General features: G+C 33.9%; 4 protein-coding genes across 5 annotated transcripts; 2 read left to right on the plus strand and 2 right to left on the minus strand.

The window, feature by feature from the left end:
* The first annotated feature begins 3,039 nt into the window (after positions 1-3,039).
* LOC127253825 (actin-depolymerizing factor 2-like) lies at positions 3,040-6,872 on the plus strand. The gene is made up of 3 exons (XM_051278598.1): positions 3,040-3,207; positions 5,552-5,817; positions 6,355-6,872. The coding sequence occupies exons 1-3, from the start codon at positions 3,205-3,207 to the stop codon at positions 6,503-6,505; spliced, it is 420 nt and encodes a 139-aa protein (XP_051134555.1). The 5' UTR covers positions 3,040-3,204; the 3' UTR covers positions 6,506-6,872.
* A 972-nt stretch (positions 6,873-7,844) lies between these two features.
* LOC127253601 (putative pentatricopeptide repeat-containing protein At5g59900) lies at positions 7,845-11,075 on the minus strand. 2 transcript variants are annotated; one of them, XM_051278257.1, is made up of 2 exons: positions 10,486-10,632; positions 7,846-10,355 (listed from the first exon to the last, which is right to left on the minus strand). In XM_051278257.1, the coding sequence occupies exon 2, from the start codon at positions 10,194-10,196 to the stop codon at positions 8,004-8,006; it is 2,193 nt and encodes a 730-aa protein (XP_051134214.1). In that variant the 5' UTR covers positions 10,197-10,355; positions 10,486-10,632; the 3' UTR covers positions 7,846-8,003. The 2 variants fall into 2 exon arrangements, with proteins under 2 accessions (XP_051134213.1, XP_051134214.1); XM_051278256.1 differs by having other exon boundaries at positions 7,845-11,075.
* Positions 11,076-16,358: 5,283 nt separating this feature from the next.
* LOC127253602 (F-box/kelch-repeat protein At3g23880-like) lies at positions 16,359-18,204 on the plus strand. Its single transcript, XM_051278259.1, has one exon. The coding sequence runs from the start codon at positions 16,634-16,636 to the stop codon at positions 17,777-17,779; it is 1,146 nt and encodes a 381-aa protein (XP_051134216.1). The 5' UTR covers positions 16,359-16,633; the 3' UTR covers positions 17,780-18,204.
* A 707-nt stretch (positions 18,205-18,911) lies between these two features.
* Positions 18,912-21,936, minus strand: LOC127253634 (uncharacterized). Its single transcript, XM_051278300.1, has 2 exons — positions 21,745-21,936; positions 18,912-20,307 (listed from the first exon to the last, which is right to left on the minus strand). The coding sequence occupies exon 2, from the start codon at positions 20,262-20,264 to the stop codon at positions 19,263-19,265; it is 1,002 nt and encodes a 333-aa protein (XP_051134257.1). The 5' UTR covers positions 20,265-20,307; positions 21,745-21,936; the 3' UTR covers positions 18,912-19,262.

The following is a 21,936-nucleotide window of genomic DNA, read 5'->3' on the forward strand; positions in this document are numbered from 1 at the left end:
ACATCTTAACAATAAAAAATAAATCTTGCAAATACCCAAAAACCAAACCATCAATTTATCTATAAATTAGAAATATAAAATTTAGAAATATATAATAAATATATATAATATATTATTTATTTTTTTAAAAAATGTATTTTTTTAGAAATAACAGAAAAACAAACTCAGGTGTGTTTGTTTGTTTTTTTTATTTTTCAAACAAAATTTCTTTTATTTTGTTCGTAATTTTATTATTTATTATTTATTATTTTCACAAAAACAATATCATTCTAATTTTAAATAAAAACAAAACAAAAGTCTCCTTCCCAATGATAACGAATTTTAAAATATAGATAAAAAAAAAAATTACTTAAAAAAATTGTATTTATTTACTAAAAAAATAGAATAAATTTAAATGATGAGAGTGAGAATAAATTTGAATTATCATTAAAAAAATACATTTTTTTTATCCAAAAAAAAAAAACTACTATTACATTTTTGTATTTTTTCTATAAAAATAAAAAGTAATTAATTATTATTCATTTTTATTAAAATTTATATTGACATATTTGAGCACACAATTGGACGATGGAATATAAAAAAAATGACATATATATGTAGGTATTGAAAATAAATAAATTTGCATACAATTAAATATTATATATTTTGGGAAAATTAATATCCCAATAAAATTAATATATGAAATGTATATATTTTTTATTTTGTATAATAAAAAAATATCATACAGATATATAGAGTCCTTGCAATTTTGGCAATAAATTACATAGAATATCGTTAATTAAAAATGTATTATAATTAATATCTTTAAAAAATGATATAAAGTTTTTAAACGAGATAACACAATTAAATTTTTTAAAAAAATAAAAAACAACATCAAACGAAAAATAAGTGATTATAAAATTTTTTCATATGTCAATTCCAACGCAATCAAGTGGCATCATTTGGAAAGAAAGCTGAAGTTACCCCTCCCTATAATCAGAGATTTTGGTCAATTCATTTGAACATCGGAGTTAATTCGAAGCCTCGAATAGAGGTAACTCTCTCTAAACTATCTGCATTGTTCTTCACGTGTTCCGAAGTATTTTTCGTCGAAAAATCACCAATTTGAACAAATAATCGAATATTGATTGATAAATCGATGAAATTAACGTTTTTATGTCAAAGTCAGAGAAAAAATCAAAATTTCAAAATTCGTTAAGAATCTAAAAAAAAAAAATAAAATAAAAAAAAATCTTCAAAATTCTTCCCAAAAATTTAGGGCGTTTTTCACAAAATCATTAAATCAATCAAAAAGGAATATTCAAAGTCAAAACCAATGATCAAATTCACACACATATAGATCAAATCTTCCAAAAGTCGAAAAAATCAAATCAAAGATTAAATTCATCCAAAAAGCTAGATTGAATATCAAATATACTAAAGTCTTTCAAAGAAGTCTTCGTAGTCGAGTTGAAAAATAAAATCAACCCGAAAAAAAAAATCCATTTAAATAATAGGATAAATATTGATTTAAATTATATATAATTTGTAGAAAATTTTGTGTTTATAAAATTAACACGATTTTTTTTTTTGTCTATAATATATATATATACATACTCATGCAATATATACCGTCCCTTTAAATTAAAAGTAGTTTTTTTTATTATTATTTTCGTTCGTCTCATTCAAATGTATTTATACGTATATTTATACCAAAATACTATTTAATTTTTACATATATTACAAACATATTATTACATATACAATTAATTTGTACATAAAGTACAAAAATAAAAATATCAAAATCATGCTCTCCCGTAGAGGCGCACCCTCGAACGGTTTTCTTTGATTGTCACCACCGTCAAAGTCCGCTCTGATACCATATGTAATGTGCCCAAACGCAGAACACGTATCTGCATAAAAGACATGTCATCAATCCACTCTATAGGGACAAGGAGTTTGTACACATGAGACAGATTTTATATATTTCAACTAAATAATAAAATACTTCCTCCGTCCCAAAAGAAGTGTCGTTGGCACGGGAATTAAGAAATAGTAGTATTTAATTGAAAGTGGATATAAAGTAGAATGTAAATGACTAAAATATCCTTGTTGATTTTAAAGAGTATAAACGTTTGGCGGTTTGGATTTTGAATTGAGATTTGAATAGTAAAAATTTTGAATTTGAATAGTTGTATAATGTGATATAAATAGGTGTTGATACGATGTTTTGAATGTAAAATTGATTTTTAGTATAATATAAAAAAATGAAAAATTGGTGTTTGATTTGATGTTTTTGGGGAAAAAAATTGGATGAATAGTGAAAAGTAAATTCAATCCCCCAAACAAACACACCCTTAGAGTAATAATAAGGGGTAGTATGGAAAAATATGAATAATTTTGTTATAAAGTGGGGACCACGACTACTAAATAAGGAAACAAGACAATTGTTTTGAGACAGACGAAAATGGAAAAACAAGACAAATCTTTTGGGACGAACGGAGTATTGTTTTCCATGTTCATATTTACGAAATATATATATAGACATTTCTATTTTGAATTGTCTAATTACAAAATAACTATTTAAAAAATATTATATTTTCTTTCTATAAATATCTTTATTTTACTATCACATCATTATTATTTTACATAAAAAACACAAAGATAAAATTATCTTTACATTACCTTTAACTACAATTATAATTAAAATACTAGTATTTTTATTTATTCTATATAAAAAGTAAATATTTACGTTTTTTGAACAGAAATAATATTATTTTTAAATTTATAAAAAATAAAAATTTTAAAAATAAAATTTTATTTTTATATAAGCTATTTATTTGCTGTATCTAATAGTCATTTTAAACTAATTTTTTTTTAAAACACTATATATTTTTTTGTTTGATAATTTTGAATTAAAATTTAAATAATAAAGAATTTGAAATAAAATAATTATATAATATAATATAAATAAATGTTTATTTAATATTTGTAAAATATTATTTTAACATAATATAAAAATTTATAGTTACCGATAGAAATAGAAGAGAATCTTTTAAATTAACACACCGCAGTAGTCATCACTTCTCACGCGTTTTCTCTCTCTCTCTCTCTCTAAAAAAATCTGGCAAGCAAAAACAGCGGCACAGGCACAGCGCGTGTTCCCAGCCCTAGAATTTCTCCTCGGAAAAAGCCCTCGATCTTCTCCGATCAAACCTCGCTACCATGGTAATTATCATTTCTTTCTTTCCTTTATACGTTGATTATCTTTGTGCTGTTCTAGTAAATTTCATGTGAGATCGACTAGTTTTCTACTCTGATTATCTTCTATTGACTCTTGGAGCTCGATTTGAAGTGTGGGTAGTTAATGGATGGGAGTCAGAGCCTTTGATCTTTCTTACCTGCATTTGATTTTTTATTTTGTAATTTTTTTTTTTTGGAAGCTTGCTAGATCTGATTTATATTGTGCTGATGATTTATGTTGGAATCTGAATCAGTTAGCAGTGTTAAACTAGGCCGATGCGTGTGATTGTTGTTTCCAGTAACGGTTGATCTGTCTGTCAATGGTAGATATATATATATACATATATAATTGTGTGTGTGTATATATATATACATCTTAACTGAGTTTAATGTTTGTGAGCTTGGTTTTTTAATGGTGAAGGATTCCAAATTCTTGTTTGTTTGGTGGTAGGCTTGGGAGTTTTGAGTTTTGGGTTTTGATTGGTAAAATTTTGATTTGAAATTTTGTTTAATGTAATATAAATAGATTTTATGTCTTGGTTTGAACGTAAAATGTAATATAAAAATGAAAACTATATGTTTTTTATTTGAATTTTTTCAAGCTCTGATGGACTGATTTTACTTTTTTCTCCCAAAATATCATACTATCAAATAATTTTTTTTTTTAATATTATATTAAAATGTAAAATATAATATTAAAATTTAATTTGACATTCAAATATCACATCAACCTCTATGCATCTAACAACTTTTCAAATTTAAGATTTTACTATTCCAAAATCATATCCACAAACAAACACATCCACTGTTGGTTATTGTTGAAATTAAGGTTAATGGTTGGATTATAATGTAATATATATTTGATTAACAATAATTCAAAATGTATATTTTAAGTGTCTTCAAAATCATACATAAAATATGGACATATAATAAAAATACAAATGTGTAAATATATATATATTATACATATAAACTATTAGTATACATTAGTTCTATAAAAAATAGATTTTTTAGGAGATATAGCAATAGAAGATTATGAATGGATTCTACTCTGAAAAGATTTTGGAAATATTTGAGATGAAAACAGTTAGGAGCATGTATATTGGGATTTTTGTTATTAGTTATTGTAATATATTGTGGGGAATTGTGAAAATCGTGTTAAAAAAATATAGGTTAAATTTTTGGGAATAATGTAAATGTTGAAAGAACAAACCCTTTGTTGTTTATCCATAGGACATATAAGTATATATCCAACTTTGATCTTTCCCTTAAGTTACGAAGTCTTATATGCATGTTTGTTCTGTTGTGTCGTCTCTGTTTACAAATTTATTCTTACAGCTGTATTTTCCGAGTCCGTCTATCTGCAGCTGTTGCACTTTAGTAATGATTTTGGCCTAATTGGTCAGATGTCAATCTGCTTGTTATGTAACTAAACTACTAGTTCTTAATCGTCAGTATGTAATGAAACACTTTGAAATCCACTTATGAAAAGCATTTCATGTCTATTCATATGATTGCCTTCCCCACCACCTCCCCCCCCCTAAAACAAACATCACTTTTCTTAAGACGTGGCTTTAATTTGCAATGACGTTTATACTTTATAGCGACTCAATTTTAAATACTTGTGTTTACACGATGACGTGCCTTGTTTCTCTATTGCATGGACTTGATTAAGGGTAATGTCGGAAACTTTGCTGCAAATTCATCGTGGATTGTAGGTTTACAATTACAATAATCTTTTATTTGATGGAAGCCAAAATTTTAAAGATAGTGTAAAAGCAATTGGGTGTTTTTATTTTTGGCCTGGATTGAGTTTGGGAGTTTGGGTTTTTCTATTTAAATAATGTTCGACATGATGCTTTGTGAAACAAAAATTGTAAATTTTTTAAATGTGGAGTTTAAATAGTATAAAACTGTATAGAGTTCGAAAAGAAACACACCAACTAATGTGATTCAAAACATAACAAGCACACATGAAGCTATTTTTATGATCTTAACATTCCAATTCAAACTTCTCTTATATTCAAAATATTTTGTCGAATGTTTTAATAAGATAGAAAGCATAGTCTCCGTTAGATCGACAGAAGGCTTTCATTTCCTCCGATCAAAGTATGCCATATAATTTCACGAAAATTTTTACAATTTCCTGTGTATCTGCATTTGAATTATCAAAATTATGCCGTCTTAAGATTTATTTGTTGATACAAATTTATACAGTTTCTCCAATCATTTGTGCTTATACTCTTGAAATAATATTGATTAGAATAACCAGCTAATTAAATAAATGCCTCCTAATTATCGCGATTTTCTTTTTGTTGTATAACCGTAGGCTAATTCAGCATCAGGAATGGCTGTGCACGACGATTGCAAACTGAAGTTTATGGAATTGAAAGCCAAACGAACACACCGCTTCATCGTTTACAAGATTGAGGAGAAGCAGAAACAGGTCATTGTTGAAAAGCTCGGCGAGCCAGCTCAAGCTTACGAGGACTTCACTGCATGCCTTCCAGCTGATGAGTGCAGATATGCCGTTTACGACTACGAGTTCCTGACTGAAGGAAATGTACCAAAGAGCCGAATCTTCTTCATAGCATGGTAAAAATCCCCCATCACTGAGTGTACATCACAATAACCCCCCCCCCCCCCCCCCCCTCACTTTACATAGCTTTAGGGATATTCTGTCACTTTATTTTTTCTGAAAAAAATTACACTTTAATTTCATTATAAATTTTTTATCTAAATATCTAAAGTTATTTTTATTATATAATAATTATTTTCACTAATATATTCTTAATTATTTACTAATTATACGTTTTTTAAATTTTGACACTGTAGTTGTGACGGATGGAGTAATTATTTTAGTATTAATATTTTGAATTATCACATCAAAATATCAAAATTGTATAGGATACCTGAATTTTGAAATCATTTTGGTATTTTGGTATGGAAAATGTCAAATTACATCTCGTTAAAAAAGTTCGCGGTGTAGTATCATACTATTCCAAACTTTTTAGTATACCGAAATTTTGGTATTTTTGGTATATTTTTCGGTCCAATATTACGGTATTTGTTAATTCGGTATTTTTTTTCCACATTTCCATAGCTTTCATATTGCATTTTACATGTTCTAAGGTCTCCCGACACCGCAAGAGTGAGGAACAAAATGATCTATGCGAGCTCCAAGGACAGGTTCAAGAGGGAATTGGATGGAATTCAGATTGAGCTGCAAGCGACCGATCCTTCCGAGATGGGCCTCGACGTCTTCAAAAGCCGCGCAAATTGATAGCTAGCTAGCTCCCGCTGCGCTAAGCTACCCCTTCTCGGCAAAATGTTTATAGCTTGCGGGCAGTGGAACAATCGATGATATACCGGTATTCTTGAATCTCTCTTAATGTGTAATATTGTATCTATCTATCTATCTATATATATATATATATATCTAGTAAGAACTTGGTGTTATTTTGGTTGTGCTCTGCTCTGTTCTATTCTGGTTTGGAATTTATTTCATGACTTGTGTGTGAGATCATTATCTGCCATTGGTTTGGTTTTCTTTTGTGTTGCAGAAATGTATTTTTGATCCATGAAATGTCTATGGCATTGTTACATTTGCTGCTACATCGTATGTAAAGTGTTCGCTTTGACGTTGTTGATTTGATTGAGTCACTGTATATATAATCACTATGTTGCCGACAATACATAATAATATATTATTATATAATACATATTTTGACGGTATATAATATAAGTTCATGTAATACAATATACTTCCTCTGGATACCATCGTTTATATAAAAAAATATCTTTATAATTTACAATATATATAATTATATATTTTTTAAATTTAGTAATTGTATTATCTATTTAATATAAAAAATATTCTTATAATTTACAATATATTACACAATTATTTTTTATAACACATTATACTAATAGAGATATTTTTGCATTTACTATAAATTAATATAATATTAATATTTAAAAATTTACGTGCAAAATATAAACGGTGTTTTTTTAACGGGACGGAGGAAGTATTATAATTTAAATATAGTAAATATGTTCATAAAATATAACACAATATATAATTTACACCCAACTTAGATTTTTTATAATGCAAAATTGTCTTCTTTGTATATTTATATATATATGATGTGTGTATCTGCCATTGAATCTTCTGGTCCCAAATATATCTATTTTCAGTAATGAAATTCTTAACATTTGTATTGACGTGAAGAGAAGACAATTTGTATATACTCAAAACAATTCTCAATGTTTTCTTGTTTAGTAGCAGTGGTTTCACTTTAAAATAAAATTATTCTTATTTTTTAAAATTATATTTAATTATTGCTTTTTAAAATTATTCAAAAAAATAAAAATATTTTATATTTTACATTCTACGTTATATTAACTTTCAATTAAATATTATTATTCTTTAATTTTCCCAACAAGACATCTCTTGTAGAGACAAGAGGGAGTATAATATTTCAATTGTACAATTATAATATCAAAACAATATTTAAATATAATACTTTCTCCGTCTCTCATCTCAATAAACTTTGGTCTGCTTTTGTTCTATACCAAAGTATCAGAACATTCTTTGTAACCGGTTAATGCAAAAATTATTATATTACCAACCCTACAAAATTACAATTTTACCCCTGAAAATTCTTTGTAACCGGTTAATGCAAAAAATTATTATATTACCAACTTTACAAAATTACAATTTTACCCCTGAAAAAATACAAAGTTACTCTCAAATCCAATTCCTATTCCCCTCTTCTACATCAACACGGCTGTAACGGTAACGCCGAAGGTCCATGGCACAGAAGACAAGCACGTGTGGCACGTGTTAATTTCAGCCCAGTTTTCACCATACCGTCGACCAATTCATGAGCCTTTCCAACTTCCCCAGAAACACAACAAACGTACACCATAAAATTATAAGCTATCCCGTCAGGCCTAACGTCCCGTCTTACCATCGTCTTCCACAACCTTAAAGCTGCCGGCAAATCACCTCTCCTGCAATATTCGAACATAATCGTCGAATAACTCACACAATCCGGCGTTACTCCACCGCGCCGCATCTCGTCGAGGGCCCGCAATGCTTCCTCGACCCGGCCCGACTTGCAAAACCCGTTTATCAAAATGTTGTACGTCACTGTATTCGCGAGAGCCGCGTTGAGCATTGCGTCATGTAATCGAATAGCCTCGTCGATACGGCCGTCTTTGACGAGACAATCGAGAAAGCATCCGTACGTTGTTGAATTCGGGATCACACCGTCGATCAGCATTTGTTTCGATAAAATCTCTGCCTTTTCGAATAACCCGGCCTTGCATAGGCAATCGATCATTACGGTGTACGTCGTTACGTTCGGAGATAAACCTTCGTCGACCATAAGATCCCAATGTGCAATAGCCGTGTTAAGATCGCCGGATTTCGCATACTTATCGATGATATCGGTGTACAAGATTGTGTCGGGATGTAGACCGCGGTCGTGAATCTCTTTCAAATACTCGATCGATAATTTTGCGTCATTTTGCTCAAGAATTCCTCCGATAATTATCGCGTAGCATACGAGATCTGTTTCAATTCCTCGTTCTTGCATCTCTCGATGAGCGATTAATGCGTTGCTCAATCTCCCTTCCTTGCAATACCCATTTAAGAGCGCCGAATAACACATCTCGTTCAATTTACGGTTTTGTTTATAAACATTGTCAACAAACGACTTCGCTTCGGATACCCTTCCCGTCGAACAAAGTCCGGTAATTAAAGCTCGATAGGTGTACGTATCGGGAACAAGCCCCTTCTTAACCATCTCGTCGAACAAATCGAACGCCTTCGTAACGTTACCGACTCGACAATATCCGTCTATCACAACGTTGTACGTTACCTCGCTCGGAGCAACGTTCCGTCCGATCATTTCGTCGAATAATTCGCATGCTTCGACCGCCCGATTCACGCTAAAAAGTCCGTCGATAAGCGCCGTGAAGGTATGAGCATTCGGAGAAATCCCGTCACTTTTCATCGAACGATATAACTCGAGCGCCTTATCCACTTTCTTTATCTTGCTATACCCATCGATCAAACACGTGTACGTCACAAAGGTCGTGCTCAATCCGTTCCTTCTCATCTCGTCGAACAAAGCCTCGGCTGCGTCCATTTCCCCGAGCTTGCATCGCCCGCTAATCAAAATGTTGTACGGATAAACGGTCGGCTTAATTCCCGCATCGAGCATTCTCCCGAGATAAACGACGCCGTCGTCCACCTTCCCTCTCTTGCACAACGAATTGATTATCATATTATACGTCATGTCGTTTATCAACATCCCTTTCTCCTCCATCTTCGAGAAAAGCAATTCTGCTTCTTCGAACGCCTCGTCCTTGCACAACGCGCCGATCATCGCATTACACACGTACAGATTAGGTATCTCCCCAAGCCTCCCGACTTTATCTACTAAATCGTACGCACTTCCGACTTCCCCTTTCCTCCGCAACCCGTCTACGACACCCGATAGCGCCTCTACACTAGGAATAATTCTACGCTCGACCATCTCAATGACAAAATCGCGCGCAACCTCAAAGTTCTCGACTTTACACAATCCAAGAATCAACGTGCAATATGTCACCACGTCCGGTGCCAAACCCTTAGCCGCCAACGATTTGTTAATTTCGACAGCCTCGTCGACTCTCCCACCTTTACATAGCCCATGAATCAACACATTATATGTAACCAAATTCAATTTACATTCCCCATTCTTCTCGACAGATTCGACCATTTTCTTGGCTCGGTCGTAATCCTTCGACTCGCATAAGCTCTTAACAACAGCAGTGTAAACAAAGACATCGGGTTTAAGCTTCGAATTCGAAAACAGATCATCGAACAAGACAAGGACCATTTCGAATCTCCTGATTCTAATAAGGGAATGCAAAACAGCACTAATCGTTCGCACTTCAGGAAAAAAATCACACTCCTTCATTGCCTTAAGAATCACAACGGAATCCAGAACCCTACCGTTTTGAACATAGGTTTGAACCAGCAAATCGAATCCATAAGCTGAATTGAAACCAAACCTTCTATAAGAACCGATGAAATCCCGGAAAATTGAACTCGGATTCTCCTTCCTTTCCAAGAGCGTCTGCAAGAGCGAAGAAGCCGGCCAATAAAACTTCGATTGGACTAAGGAGTGAACCATCAAGCAGAAGGACGCCGTGGAGTGTCGAAATCCGGTGCGCAAACCTAGAAAGTTGAAGAAGCGGAGGACTAACCTGGAGTCGTGGAGATTTCGGAGGATGAATCGCTCGATGTGATGGTGGTTGAGGCGGGAGGAAATCGACGGTTCCCGGAGAGCCGCAGCCCAGCTCTTATTCCCCCGGACAACGTCGTTTAGCATTGCTAAGAAGCTTTCGTCGTCGTCTTTCGGAGGGGCGTTAGGCCTCCGTTTGGAGAGGGAAATTAGGGTTCGATTTGGTGGCCTCATTTTGCGAGGAGATTTTTTTCAAGCCGGATTAGGGTTTAATAGAAATGTTCGAACAACCGGCGGCGACGTTTGTTCTCCATGGAAGTCTCGGAATCATAGTTCACCGAATCGGCTGATACAAATCGGAATTGGTCGGCGATTCGGAATTCCGGCAAATGGTGGAAGGAGACGTCCACGCTTGGTTAGCTTTTCAGCCATATAAGAAGTGAACTTAAGATTTCCTCTTACAGTACTGATGCGGCGGTCGGAGACGGTAATCGAAGGCAGTTGGAGACGACGGAGTTCTGGTGAGGACGACGAAATCGGAGGAAGTAGAAGACGAACAGCAATGGTCTGGTGAGGTAAATTCGATTAGGGCTTAATTTTTTATTTTGAATATTTGGGCTTTAGCGATGTTCAAAACAAGTTTCGATTTTCTTTTATTTTTACTTATTTTCAATTTGAAATTGTTTGAATTAAGATTGAATGTATAAATTAATTATGATTCAAGAAAATAGTTACATTTTTTTAATTTAAAATTTAAAATTTTAATCTAAATAATATTTTATAAATAAATAAATAGAGTGGAAATTGCACTGAATGAAAATTATAATTGTTGAATGTGTAATAATATATTTGTATTGAGATAAAATTTAATAATATTATTTTTTAAAAAATATTAAAAAAAAAAGCTAGACAAACAAAAATAATTAAAAAAATATATTGAATTGAAACGAAAAAAAATATTATATCTAATGAAAAAATATACAATTTAAAATAAAATATTATTTTTATATATATTTTTTTTAAATTATTTTTATCAAATAATTTCATATCGTTTTTAACATACATATTTATTTTTCATATAAAAAAATTACTCATTTCATCGGATTTTTATATAAATATTTTTTTTTTTTGTATGAAATAAATAATGAGAAAATGTACTAAAGTTCATTATATTTATTGTAAATAAATATTAATAAAAAATAATAATTAAATATTAAATTTATTAAATTTGTTTAATAATGAGATAAATTTAACTAAAAATTAAAAAAAAATTAACAAAAAACATATATATTTTAATTATCGTGTCTAATTAAAAATAAGTTATTTTTATTTTTTAATATAAAAATAATAATGTGACAGATAAAAAAAAAAAAAAGTATTGATAAAAAAATATATTTAATGAAATAGTTAGACGGAGAAATAATCACGCTTGTTTTCAGATTGGTCCGTGATAATCTCTGAACTTTCTCTTCGATCCCACAAAAATAAGTTTATTCACGTTCCCCCAATTTTCGGAAAGGATCCAAATATCTCCGAGACACACTCTCTTTCCCCAAACTGCGTCGACTGCGGTCAATCTGCACTCGCGATTCATGCCGCCGGTTACCTCTAGAATTCGACCTCAGTTTGCGCCTAATTTCAATTCTAGATAGCGGCCATACGTTGCGCGGCGGAGCGGCTGGCAGCTGCTGTGTGACCTCCATGGTTGGAATCTCGATCCAGTGCCTATCTATCTTTTCACTGAATGTTCGAATTTTCTTATAATTTCTGTAATTAGATGAGAAATTCAACGATTTTTGGTGGTGTAAGTTTTGGTGGTGGTGTGAAGTGATGACGCCTCAGCCGAGGAGGAAGAAATGGACTGAGGCGGAGGAGAGGACTCTGATAGACAAGTATGGGGAGATGGCGTGCGACGGGACACTATCGAAGATGAAAACTAGGGAGAAGAAGTACAGACCAATCGCTGTGTACGTGAATTCCAAGCACCATGCCCTAGATCCCGCGGTGTACCCCTGGCAATGGACATGGAAGGATGTATCGACGAAGGTGCAGAACATGAGGCATCAGTACGTCCTTGTGAAGCAGAAGATTAAGAAGGAAGAATCCGCGAGGGGATTGAGTGAGGATGAGGAATTTGATTGGATGGAAGGGATTAACCATTGGCCAAACTTCATAAGGTATAAGGAGGTTTTCGGTGATGTTACAATTGCATTTGGGGGAAATGATGGAATTGGAATGGTGAATGGATGCAATGGGAGGTTTGAAGGTGGAGACAGCCATGAATTGGATATGGTGCAGTTTGGGGGTTTGGGGGAGGGTGGGGAGGGTGAGGGGGCATTTGTAGGTGGGATTAATGGGGTGATGGATTTGGAGTTCAACTACGATGGAGACGGGCACGAGAGACGGTATAAAAGCGATGGGAGCTTGAGGGAAGAAGAAGACACAAATGCTGGGCAGAACGTTGCCAATGTGAAAAAGAAAAGAAAGTCGTCGAAAGGGCTGGAGAAGAAAGCGTGGGGATTTGTCATCAGCCAGTTAACTCATTTGAAGGAAATGGAGGCTCGGTTTGCACAGGACGAGGTGGAGAGGGAACAGGAGAGGCAAAGGAGGGAGCATCTTCGAAACGAAATGGAGAAAGATCGCGAAAAGAAGCTCGAAGAAATGGAAGCTGATAGAGAGATTCGGGAGAAGTTGAGGAGGCAGTGGATGGAAGAATGGGAAGGAATCGAGAGAAAGAACGAAGAAATGGAAAGAAGAAGAAGAGAAAAAGGATTAATTCACAGAAGGGAATGGGAAGAGAGACAGAACAGGAGGAGATCAGAGTGGAAGAAGAAGATGGACGAGATGCTGAGTCGGCATCGAGCAGAAATGGTACAGGTTCAGGCCAGAATACTACACGAGCAACAAAATATTACGGCTCAATTCGTCGGAATTCTTTCACAGTGGACCGGAAATCCTGGGATTTCCGATCACTCTGGAGGAAGTGGCCATTATCTATCACAGATGATGCAAAACTTGCACCATGTAAACGGCATGGTCCATGGCGATGCACGAGTCGAGGAGGATAACCAGGAAGATCAGTTCATTGTCGATGGTTAATAACAAAAGATTTTCATGATAAAATTTTACCTGCAGGTGGAAGCAGTGTAAGAAAGCCGACACCGACGTTCTGGTTCGCTATTTCAGCAGGAATTTACTGTCCAGATGAGTTCCCTGTTCCATGGATGTATAGTTACTATTCTTTATCTTTTTTTTTACTTAATAATTTTCTTGGTATTGATCAGATGGCCTAATAGAATAATAATTACCTCAACTTTCTTTGTGAGTGTTGTCGAATAACATTCCTTAGTATTCTTTTAAACAAAATACTTCCTGAATTCCCTCAATCTTTTATCTATTTACACACATATATATAGTTATATACACATTTTTGTTAGGTGATCAGATGCTAATGTGTTCATCTTTGGCAATTGCAGTTTGGTTGAAACAATTGTTATCGTCTCGTTTTAACTTTATTTCGCTCTTGTTTACCAAAGTATACCCATACCCTTTTTATGCTTTTTTCGTTGATATGGTTTTTAGCTGGTCGGCGTAAATGCACCCCATTTCACCTGCATATTTGGATGGTTAAATGTAATAGATTCCTTCATATTTGGTGTTTATTTGGTTGTGGTTTGAAATTGATTTAAAATTGAGCGTTGATTTGAGTTTTTGTTTAAATAGTATTTTAATATAATATTTTGTGTGAGTAAATATTGTATTTTTATTGGAAACCGTACGGGCTGAATAGTATAGATCTGTGATTGAAATCATGAACAAACAAACAATGTGCCGGAGAACCAAAATCATCTTATGCACATATATGTTTGGTAAAAACATTTTCTTGTTGGTGACAATTGTTATATAGTTACACAACAATCACTTTTGTCGGTATATTTTAGAACGTGAGTTTGGTGCAGTTGAGAAGACTGATTCTTCTTTTGTCGGTATCACTGGTTAGTAGACTGAGTTCAATTAATCACAGTTATTCAGATGCAATTTTGAGTAGATCAGATTATAAAATCTTTTGATTGTTGAATAATCTTGACGAGCTGCGTAGACAGCCGCGTGTACATTCTGATCTATATGGCAGTTTCTGGAGACCTGGCCGGATGTGTCGAGCTCGGACAACAACTAACTCAATTAACAAGGCCATCAAGCAACTGGATCCGATCCCATCACTTTGATCTCCAACATATGGTATCATTCTGGATCTCTTACTTGTTTTCTTTTGTTCCTTTTTTCGTCTTTCTGGCGCGCAGGTGATCGGGTGTGTCGTTTGTGGACTATTGATGGTAAGTAAACTTAGATTGCATCTGTTACCTTAATTTTCGTATTTGTTCAGCATGGTGAGAGGTGAAATGCTTAATTTATCTGCAAATGGAATGATTTTGACGACATAAATGGCATTCTAACATGGAGTGGAGCATGATGATAGTTTATATATTTTGCATGAATATGATTCATTTTTTTGTTAATTTGCGTTATTGTGTCAATAGACGATGATTCAGGGTAATTTCAGTGCTTCGTCTTTGTCTCTGTGTGTTCTTAAGATACACATGGAATTCAAATGCTTAGGAAGTAGTTGACGATGGGAGAAAGGAATTGATCGAAATTATACTAAAGTGGTTCACTCTTCTTTTTAGACCCTTTTTGTGAGGATCGGGTGCAGTTGTTTTGTGAGATAATTTCAAGAAGAATTTTTTGACGTGAATAATGAAGAATCGTGTAGAAAATATAAAAATAATGTACTCTCTTCTTCCCAAAATAACAGTCTTATTTTATCATTTTTGTCCGTCCCAAATAATTTTATTTCTATTTTCGGTAACAAGCTCTCTACTTTTATTTAAAAAATTATTTTCACTTTTTCACATTAATTAAAAAAGTAGTCATTTTAAGAAATACTTTTACAATTAGGGTGTGTTCGTTTGATGGATTTGCACAAAATTTCACTATTCATCCAAAATTTTCCCCCCAAAAATATCAAATCAAACACTTATTTTTTATTTTTTATATTATACTAAAAATCAATTTTACATTCAAAACATCACGTCAACACATGTTTATATCACATTATACAACTATTCAAATTCAAAATTTTTACTATTCAAATCCCAACTCAAAATCCAAACACCCAAACAAACACACCCTTAATATATTTCGGGGGGTAATATATTAATAATTTTTACCGTGTGTTTTTTTTTTTTTTTTTCCTAATCCTCGGCTGATTGAGAATGAAATTGTAATGAAATTGTAAAAAAATAACAGAAAAATAATACTCCCTCTGTCCCCTCCCATAAAGAAGTATCGATTTGCTTTTTGCTTTTTAAAAACGAATAAAATAACTTTATTAGTATGTGTGATATAAAAAAACGAATAAAATAACTTTATTAGTATGTGTGATATAAAAGTAATGACTTTGTGTAATATAAAATGTTAGGTAGATTGTACTAATAAGTGTAATATAAAATGTTAGGTAGATTGTACTAATAAATGGATGTTTTGTTATTGGAACGGATTAAAATGAAAAAATGGATATTTTGATATGGACGGAGGAGTAATAATAATAATAATAATCACAAGGTATCGTACTTGGGTAAGTATAGGTCTGGAAAATTACGGGCCGTGCCAGTCCATGACTGAAAACTGTATTGGGCTTGGGCCTATGAATATCGGAGGTCTAGTTTGGTGTAGTTTAATAAAATTAAATATATTTAAAATAATAATTTTATAAATATATTAAAAAAAAATGAAAGTATATTCTAATAGTTTAGTTTTTGTCTTACCTAACTTGTTTTAAAATTTTAAATAATAATATTTAAAAATTGGGCTGGTCCGGCCCGCCGCAGTTTGAACTAGATCATAGGCTCGGGCCCGATATAAAATCAGATCAGCCCATCATCTCTTGAAAATAAGAGACAATAAATTGTTTAAGAGGCGACTAGGCAAGTGGGCCCGTATGGTAAGCCCAAGTAAAGATCCGACCCGTTTCCCTGAATTTTATTATTTAAGACTAAAAATGGATATTCCTGCGTCAAAGTTTCCACGAAGATGGATTTCTTCAGTGAAGTCAAACTCAGAGAGCTCTTTCGATAGACTTCCATGGCAACGACCTCAATTCTGTCCCTCAAATGACGACCGGAAGCTCTTCGAAGCGTGCGTCGACCGAATTGTCGGATTTCCCGACCGGCGATTCGGTCACTCTGCCCAATCTCCCCGACGAGATCATCGCGGAAATCCTGCCATGGTTGCCGGTGAAAAGCCTCTTGAAATTCAGGTGCGTTTCGAAATCCTGGCGTTCGTTGATCTCTACCACCGAATTTATCAAAACTCATCTCAAAATCTCAACTAAAAGCAACGTAGGTTGCCATAACCGCCTCCTCATCGGCTCCGGCCGTCCTCTCCCTACGAATTTCCATACCTTCGTACTAAACCCTAGGATTGACGATGAACGCAATTCATTGTCGGATACATTGGTGCTCGATTACAATTCGTGCGATTCGATTCGAATTATCGGATCGTGCAACGGTTTAGTCTGCGTAGTTTTAGACGATTACACCATTGTTCTGTGGAATCCAGCCACTAGAAAATCGAAAAAACTGCCCTTTTCTTATCCAGATACGCTTTGGAGTGTGTACGGATTCGGTTACGCCGAATCAACAGATGATTACAAAGTTATGGAAATTTGCTCTGTTTGTAATCATCTAGATGAGTATGAAACTAGAGTGAACGTGTATAGTTGGAGGCGTAATTCATGGAGAGACATGGAATGGTCCGGCGGCGCCGCCGTCGCCGCCGAGAACAATCCCGGCGTGTTTGTCAATGGAGCTATCCATTGGTTAACATGCTCGGATCATTGGGGGTTGATTGTATTCGACGTTGCTACCGGAGCTTGTTCTTCGGTCGAACTTCCTAGGCATAGAAATGAGGATGTCGAGCATGTAATGTTGGGGGTGGTTTCCGGAGGGGGTTTGCTTTGTGCGTCGTTCGACTATGGTTCTTACATGGATGTTTGGGTGATGGGAGAGTACGGCGCGCAAGAGTCTTGGACGAAGTTGGCGTGTTTATCTTACTATTTGTTGTTGAGGAGGCATCGCCATCTTGTGCGGCCGAAGTTGTTGTTTGTTGCGGAGAATGGAGGGGTTCTATTGAGCCTCGGCTCGGATTTGATACTTTATAAGCCGCCTAATTCCCACGAGGTTTATAGTATAGGGAGCGGCGCGGAGGTTGAGGGTGTCACGTATAGTGAGAGCCTCCTTTCGCCGGAGTTTGGTTGAGTCGTGAGCGTGTTTCTATTTACTTTTACAGAACATCGCATGAAATGTTGGTTGAGTCGGTTTGGTGTTGATTCGACTCAATCAGCAATGTAGAACACATATTTGATACCACATGATAATACAATATATATTATGTCAGATAATAGTAGCACGGTACAAATTTGCACCGACACATGCTTCTATATGACACAATATTGTACTATACTGTATATTTACATGCATTCTGTCTTGTTGGTTTGTGCCTCATTAAGCACCAAGCCGAGCCGAGCCAAATCGAGCTCGCGAACTTTTGTTTTACAGTTCTATTGATGAGTTATGGTAATACAATATATCGGTTGTATTTTGGATTGTTTTTAGTCTTTTTGTATTTATTTGAATTTGTTATAATATAACATGTAATGTATGTAATATTTTTGGCTTGATTAAAGTATTTATTTAAATTAATCAGCTCACAACACATAAATTATAAATATCAACACATTGACATTAATATGTTTGAGTTCAATTATATATACTGCAAGGACTATTGGTGGGTGTGTTTGTTTGGGGTTCAGATTTTGAGATATCTTAATAGTAAAAAACTTGAATTAAAATAATTGAATGATATAATATAAATAGGCGTCGACTTTGATTTGATATTTTTGAAAAAATAAAAATAAAATTGGATGAACAGTAAAAATTAAAAAAAATCTCCAAACAAACACACCTCTAGTGTCATGTGGAATCAGTCCTTTCTATTTATATTTATGTCAGCATATGCTAGTGTTTTAAACAAGAAAAATATTTCAATTTAAATTGTATAGTACACAAATATGATAAGAACAACCGTTTGTGTATATATAAAAATATATATAAATCACTATGATCGCATAGCACAAAAACATAAATCAAACTTCAAAATTGAGCTATCAAATTAGTGGATGTTTGTTTTTATATACTTTGAAAAAATATATTGTACAAATATATTTATTGTATATATATATACACAGACAAATGTGCTACACGTGACTAAGCCACTATTTAAATTCACTTTTCACACTATTCATTTATGGTAATATTTTTTTAAAATTAATATCATCACATAGCTGTTTTTAGTTACAAAACACAGCTTTACATTCTCAATTTTATTTTACTTATTACAAAAATAAAAAACAAAACATATTTACACTGGCCCTGAGGATATAAAATCCTGACATAAATAACACTATGCACATATTTTCAACAAATCATCAATATAATTTACACAAAACATTCCATATATCCAAACTAAAAACACTTACACTAAAAAAATAATAATAATATATTTGTAACGGAATTCCGTTTCTATAGTGTACCTGGCTAACGTAATTTTATCTCTAATTCCGTCTCTAATGTCATTAGTAACGAAAAAAAAAAGATTTATGGATAAAAAAAGCTCGGTAAAAAATAATATTTTCTTATAGGGATACCATCATCAGACCAAAAATTGAAATCAAAATAGACATCAAGAAGTTCCTGAAGTTTGCTGCTTCATTTCCTCCTCAGCATTCTTCAAGAACTGATCCCATCCACTCCCCGGGCTCGTATCTAAATAATCGAACGGGACCGCCGTTTTCAGCCCCGGCCGAATACACCGATTCTCGGCAATCCTGAATTCCAATTCGCCGTCACCCGATCCACAAATCTCTTCCAATTCATCCCAACTAAATAGCAAAGGAAGCGTCGGGGCACCCCACGGGTTGAAGTCCAAAACCTTAACCCGAAAATCTCTTCTAACATAAACATCGAAAGTATACCTCTCGGTTTCAAAACTCCCCCGCACCTCCTCGACGAAAAAGTCATGAATTCTCGCCTTCAACTCATCCATTCTCTCGACAAGAACCGGATACAAATTGGTAACCTCGCGCTGACAAATGGCCGAGAGGACATTACGGTGCACGAAGCAACGGAATTCCATCTCGGGCTTCAACGACGGGTACCATTTCCTGAGCGCGAGGCACAACTTTGCGGGCCTCGACGAAATCTCGCTATCGACGCACGAGTCATATGCATGGCAAAGGTCGTGGACGATCGAGTCGGATGATTTTAGAAGAAGCGCGATCTCAGCGAGGTTTGTGCATTTGAGATTCCCGGTCGAGCTGATCCACGCTGCGTCTTTCGGAGCGCTCCAATTGAGCTTCGGAAAAACGGCGCCTCCTAATGATTCGATCGAGGCTTTAACGGCGGTTTCTAGTTCGGGGAAAGACGGCGGCGGCGGCGGTTCCTCTGCTTCATCTTCGGATCCTTCCAATGCGACAAAATCTTCTTCTTCTTCTGGTTTGTGGACTCGGTTCGGGAGGGCGTCGTCGTTAGTGATTGAATGCGGGAGTAGGAATGTTCCGGAATCATCTAGAAGGTACTGGATGAAAGACTCCGGAAGCTCGTGGATTATGGTTTTGATGGATATGGACGAGAATTTCGGGTACCAGTCTTGAATTTGGCACCGGTTTATGTCTTCTTCTCTCATATTGAAGCCAGCTCGGAAATGTTCTTATGAGAAGCTGCCAAGCCTGCATCAAAATGGCAAATCGAAAGAGTTTTATTTAGATAAGAATAACTTACGAATAAATTGCAACTACATCACATTGTTTGCACACATAGTTTCATTGTATTGAAGCTTTTAACAAGGATTTAACTTTGGAAACGAACAATTATGCTTGACAAAGCAAACTAACATGGAAAATTTTCAAATTTGGTAAAGAGAAACTGAGATGAGAAATGAAAATATATCAATTTCTCTTATTTGTTTGAGTTAAATAAATCAAAATTAAAAAACAAATTATTTCTAATTGTCTGATTCATTTTTCTTCTATGCACAAAGTAGAGATAAATGAAAGCTTAGAAATTTAGTGTGTTCATTTCGGTAATTGATTTTTTAACTATTCAACTTCCGTAGTTTTTTATAAATATATATTATTTTCTCTTACAAAACATCGTATTCAAATTACTATTATTGGTAATGGGTAAAAAGTATGGGTAAAAGACTTTTTTGCCCTTGCAAGTGTATTAGTGTAAAAAGTAATGGGAATTGTGTAATAATAACGAAAAGGTAAGAGTAATTTTACAGTGATATGGTTATTTATAAAAATGAGATTATTGTTTTGGTACAGACAAAAATGGTAAACAACACTATTGTATTGAAACGGAGGGGAGTATATGTAAAAAAAAAAATAAAAATTATTTGATGTGATATATTACGAGGGAAAAACGAATTTAGATAAAAATATGCACTAAAACCACAAAAGAACACGACCAAATTTCCCAATGCATTTCTCCTATCTTTTTTCAAATATATGATCCTATTGCTGTATTTCTATATTACATTTCTCTATTTAATTATCCATTTTACCAAATAGAAACCAAATCTGATTCTATGTTGAATTCACTTTGCCTCATATCATTTCTCAGCAATTTCATGCTTTATACCCAAAGCACACAAGTATGATGATAAGCATTTAGATGGAATTTTCAAAAATGTTCAAATCATCAATTTACAGCCTAGCAATGTGATCTGTACAATATCAAACATACATTCAAAATCCAAAGGTTTTCCCAAGGTGTAAATAAATTATACAAAATTACTATCTACACAAACAATTTCCTCATTATCTGTTCATAGTTTTAAGATTTCTTAAGAACACAGATATGGTGATCAATTCCTAATACTCACATGAATGAAATTACACAAACGCCTAAGCAACACAAAAACAATTAAGAAATAACTTCACCAGAAATACAACGCAGCAGCTTGCTTCTTAAGCATCAAAATCAATAAAAATATATACCAAATCAGCAATCTCCTCCTCCTCTGGAAGTTCTTTCGACATGTCAATTTCAAACAAGGCTATTCAAATCACCAAACTTCTATGTCGAATTATTCTTACAGCATATACATGTACAGTAGAACCTAATAATTGTTCAATCAAATCAGTTACAGTACGCAATACCTGTTTGTTTGTGGAGTCGGACGAGGAAGAGGAGAAGACAGGAGAAGAAAAATAATAATAATAATAATAATATAAAAAATACAACAAGCGTCAACTGAAATTCACCGGCGGTGAAGAGCGAGAAGGGAAAGGAATATGTAGAAAGGAAAATGGTGAAGGGAAGAGAAGAAAAAGAAAGGCGGCGGCAGTTGT

The sequence above is a fragment of the Andrographis paniculata genome, unplaced genomic scaffold, assembly GCF_009805555.1.
Source record: "Andrographis paniculata isolate CXL003 unplaced genomic scaffold, ASM980555v1 Contig51END, whole genome shotgun sequence".
Taxonomy (NCBI): Eukaryota; Viridiplantae; Streptophyta; class Magnoliopsida; order Lamiales; family Acanthaceae; genus Andrographis; species Andrographis paniculata.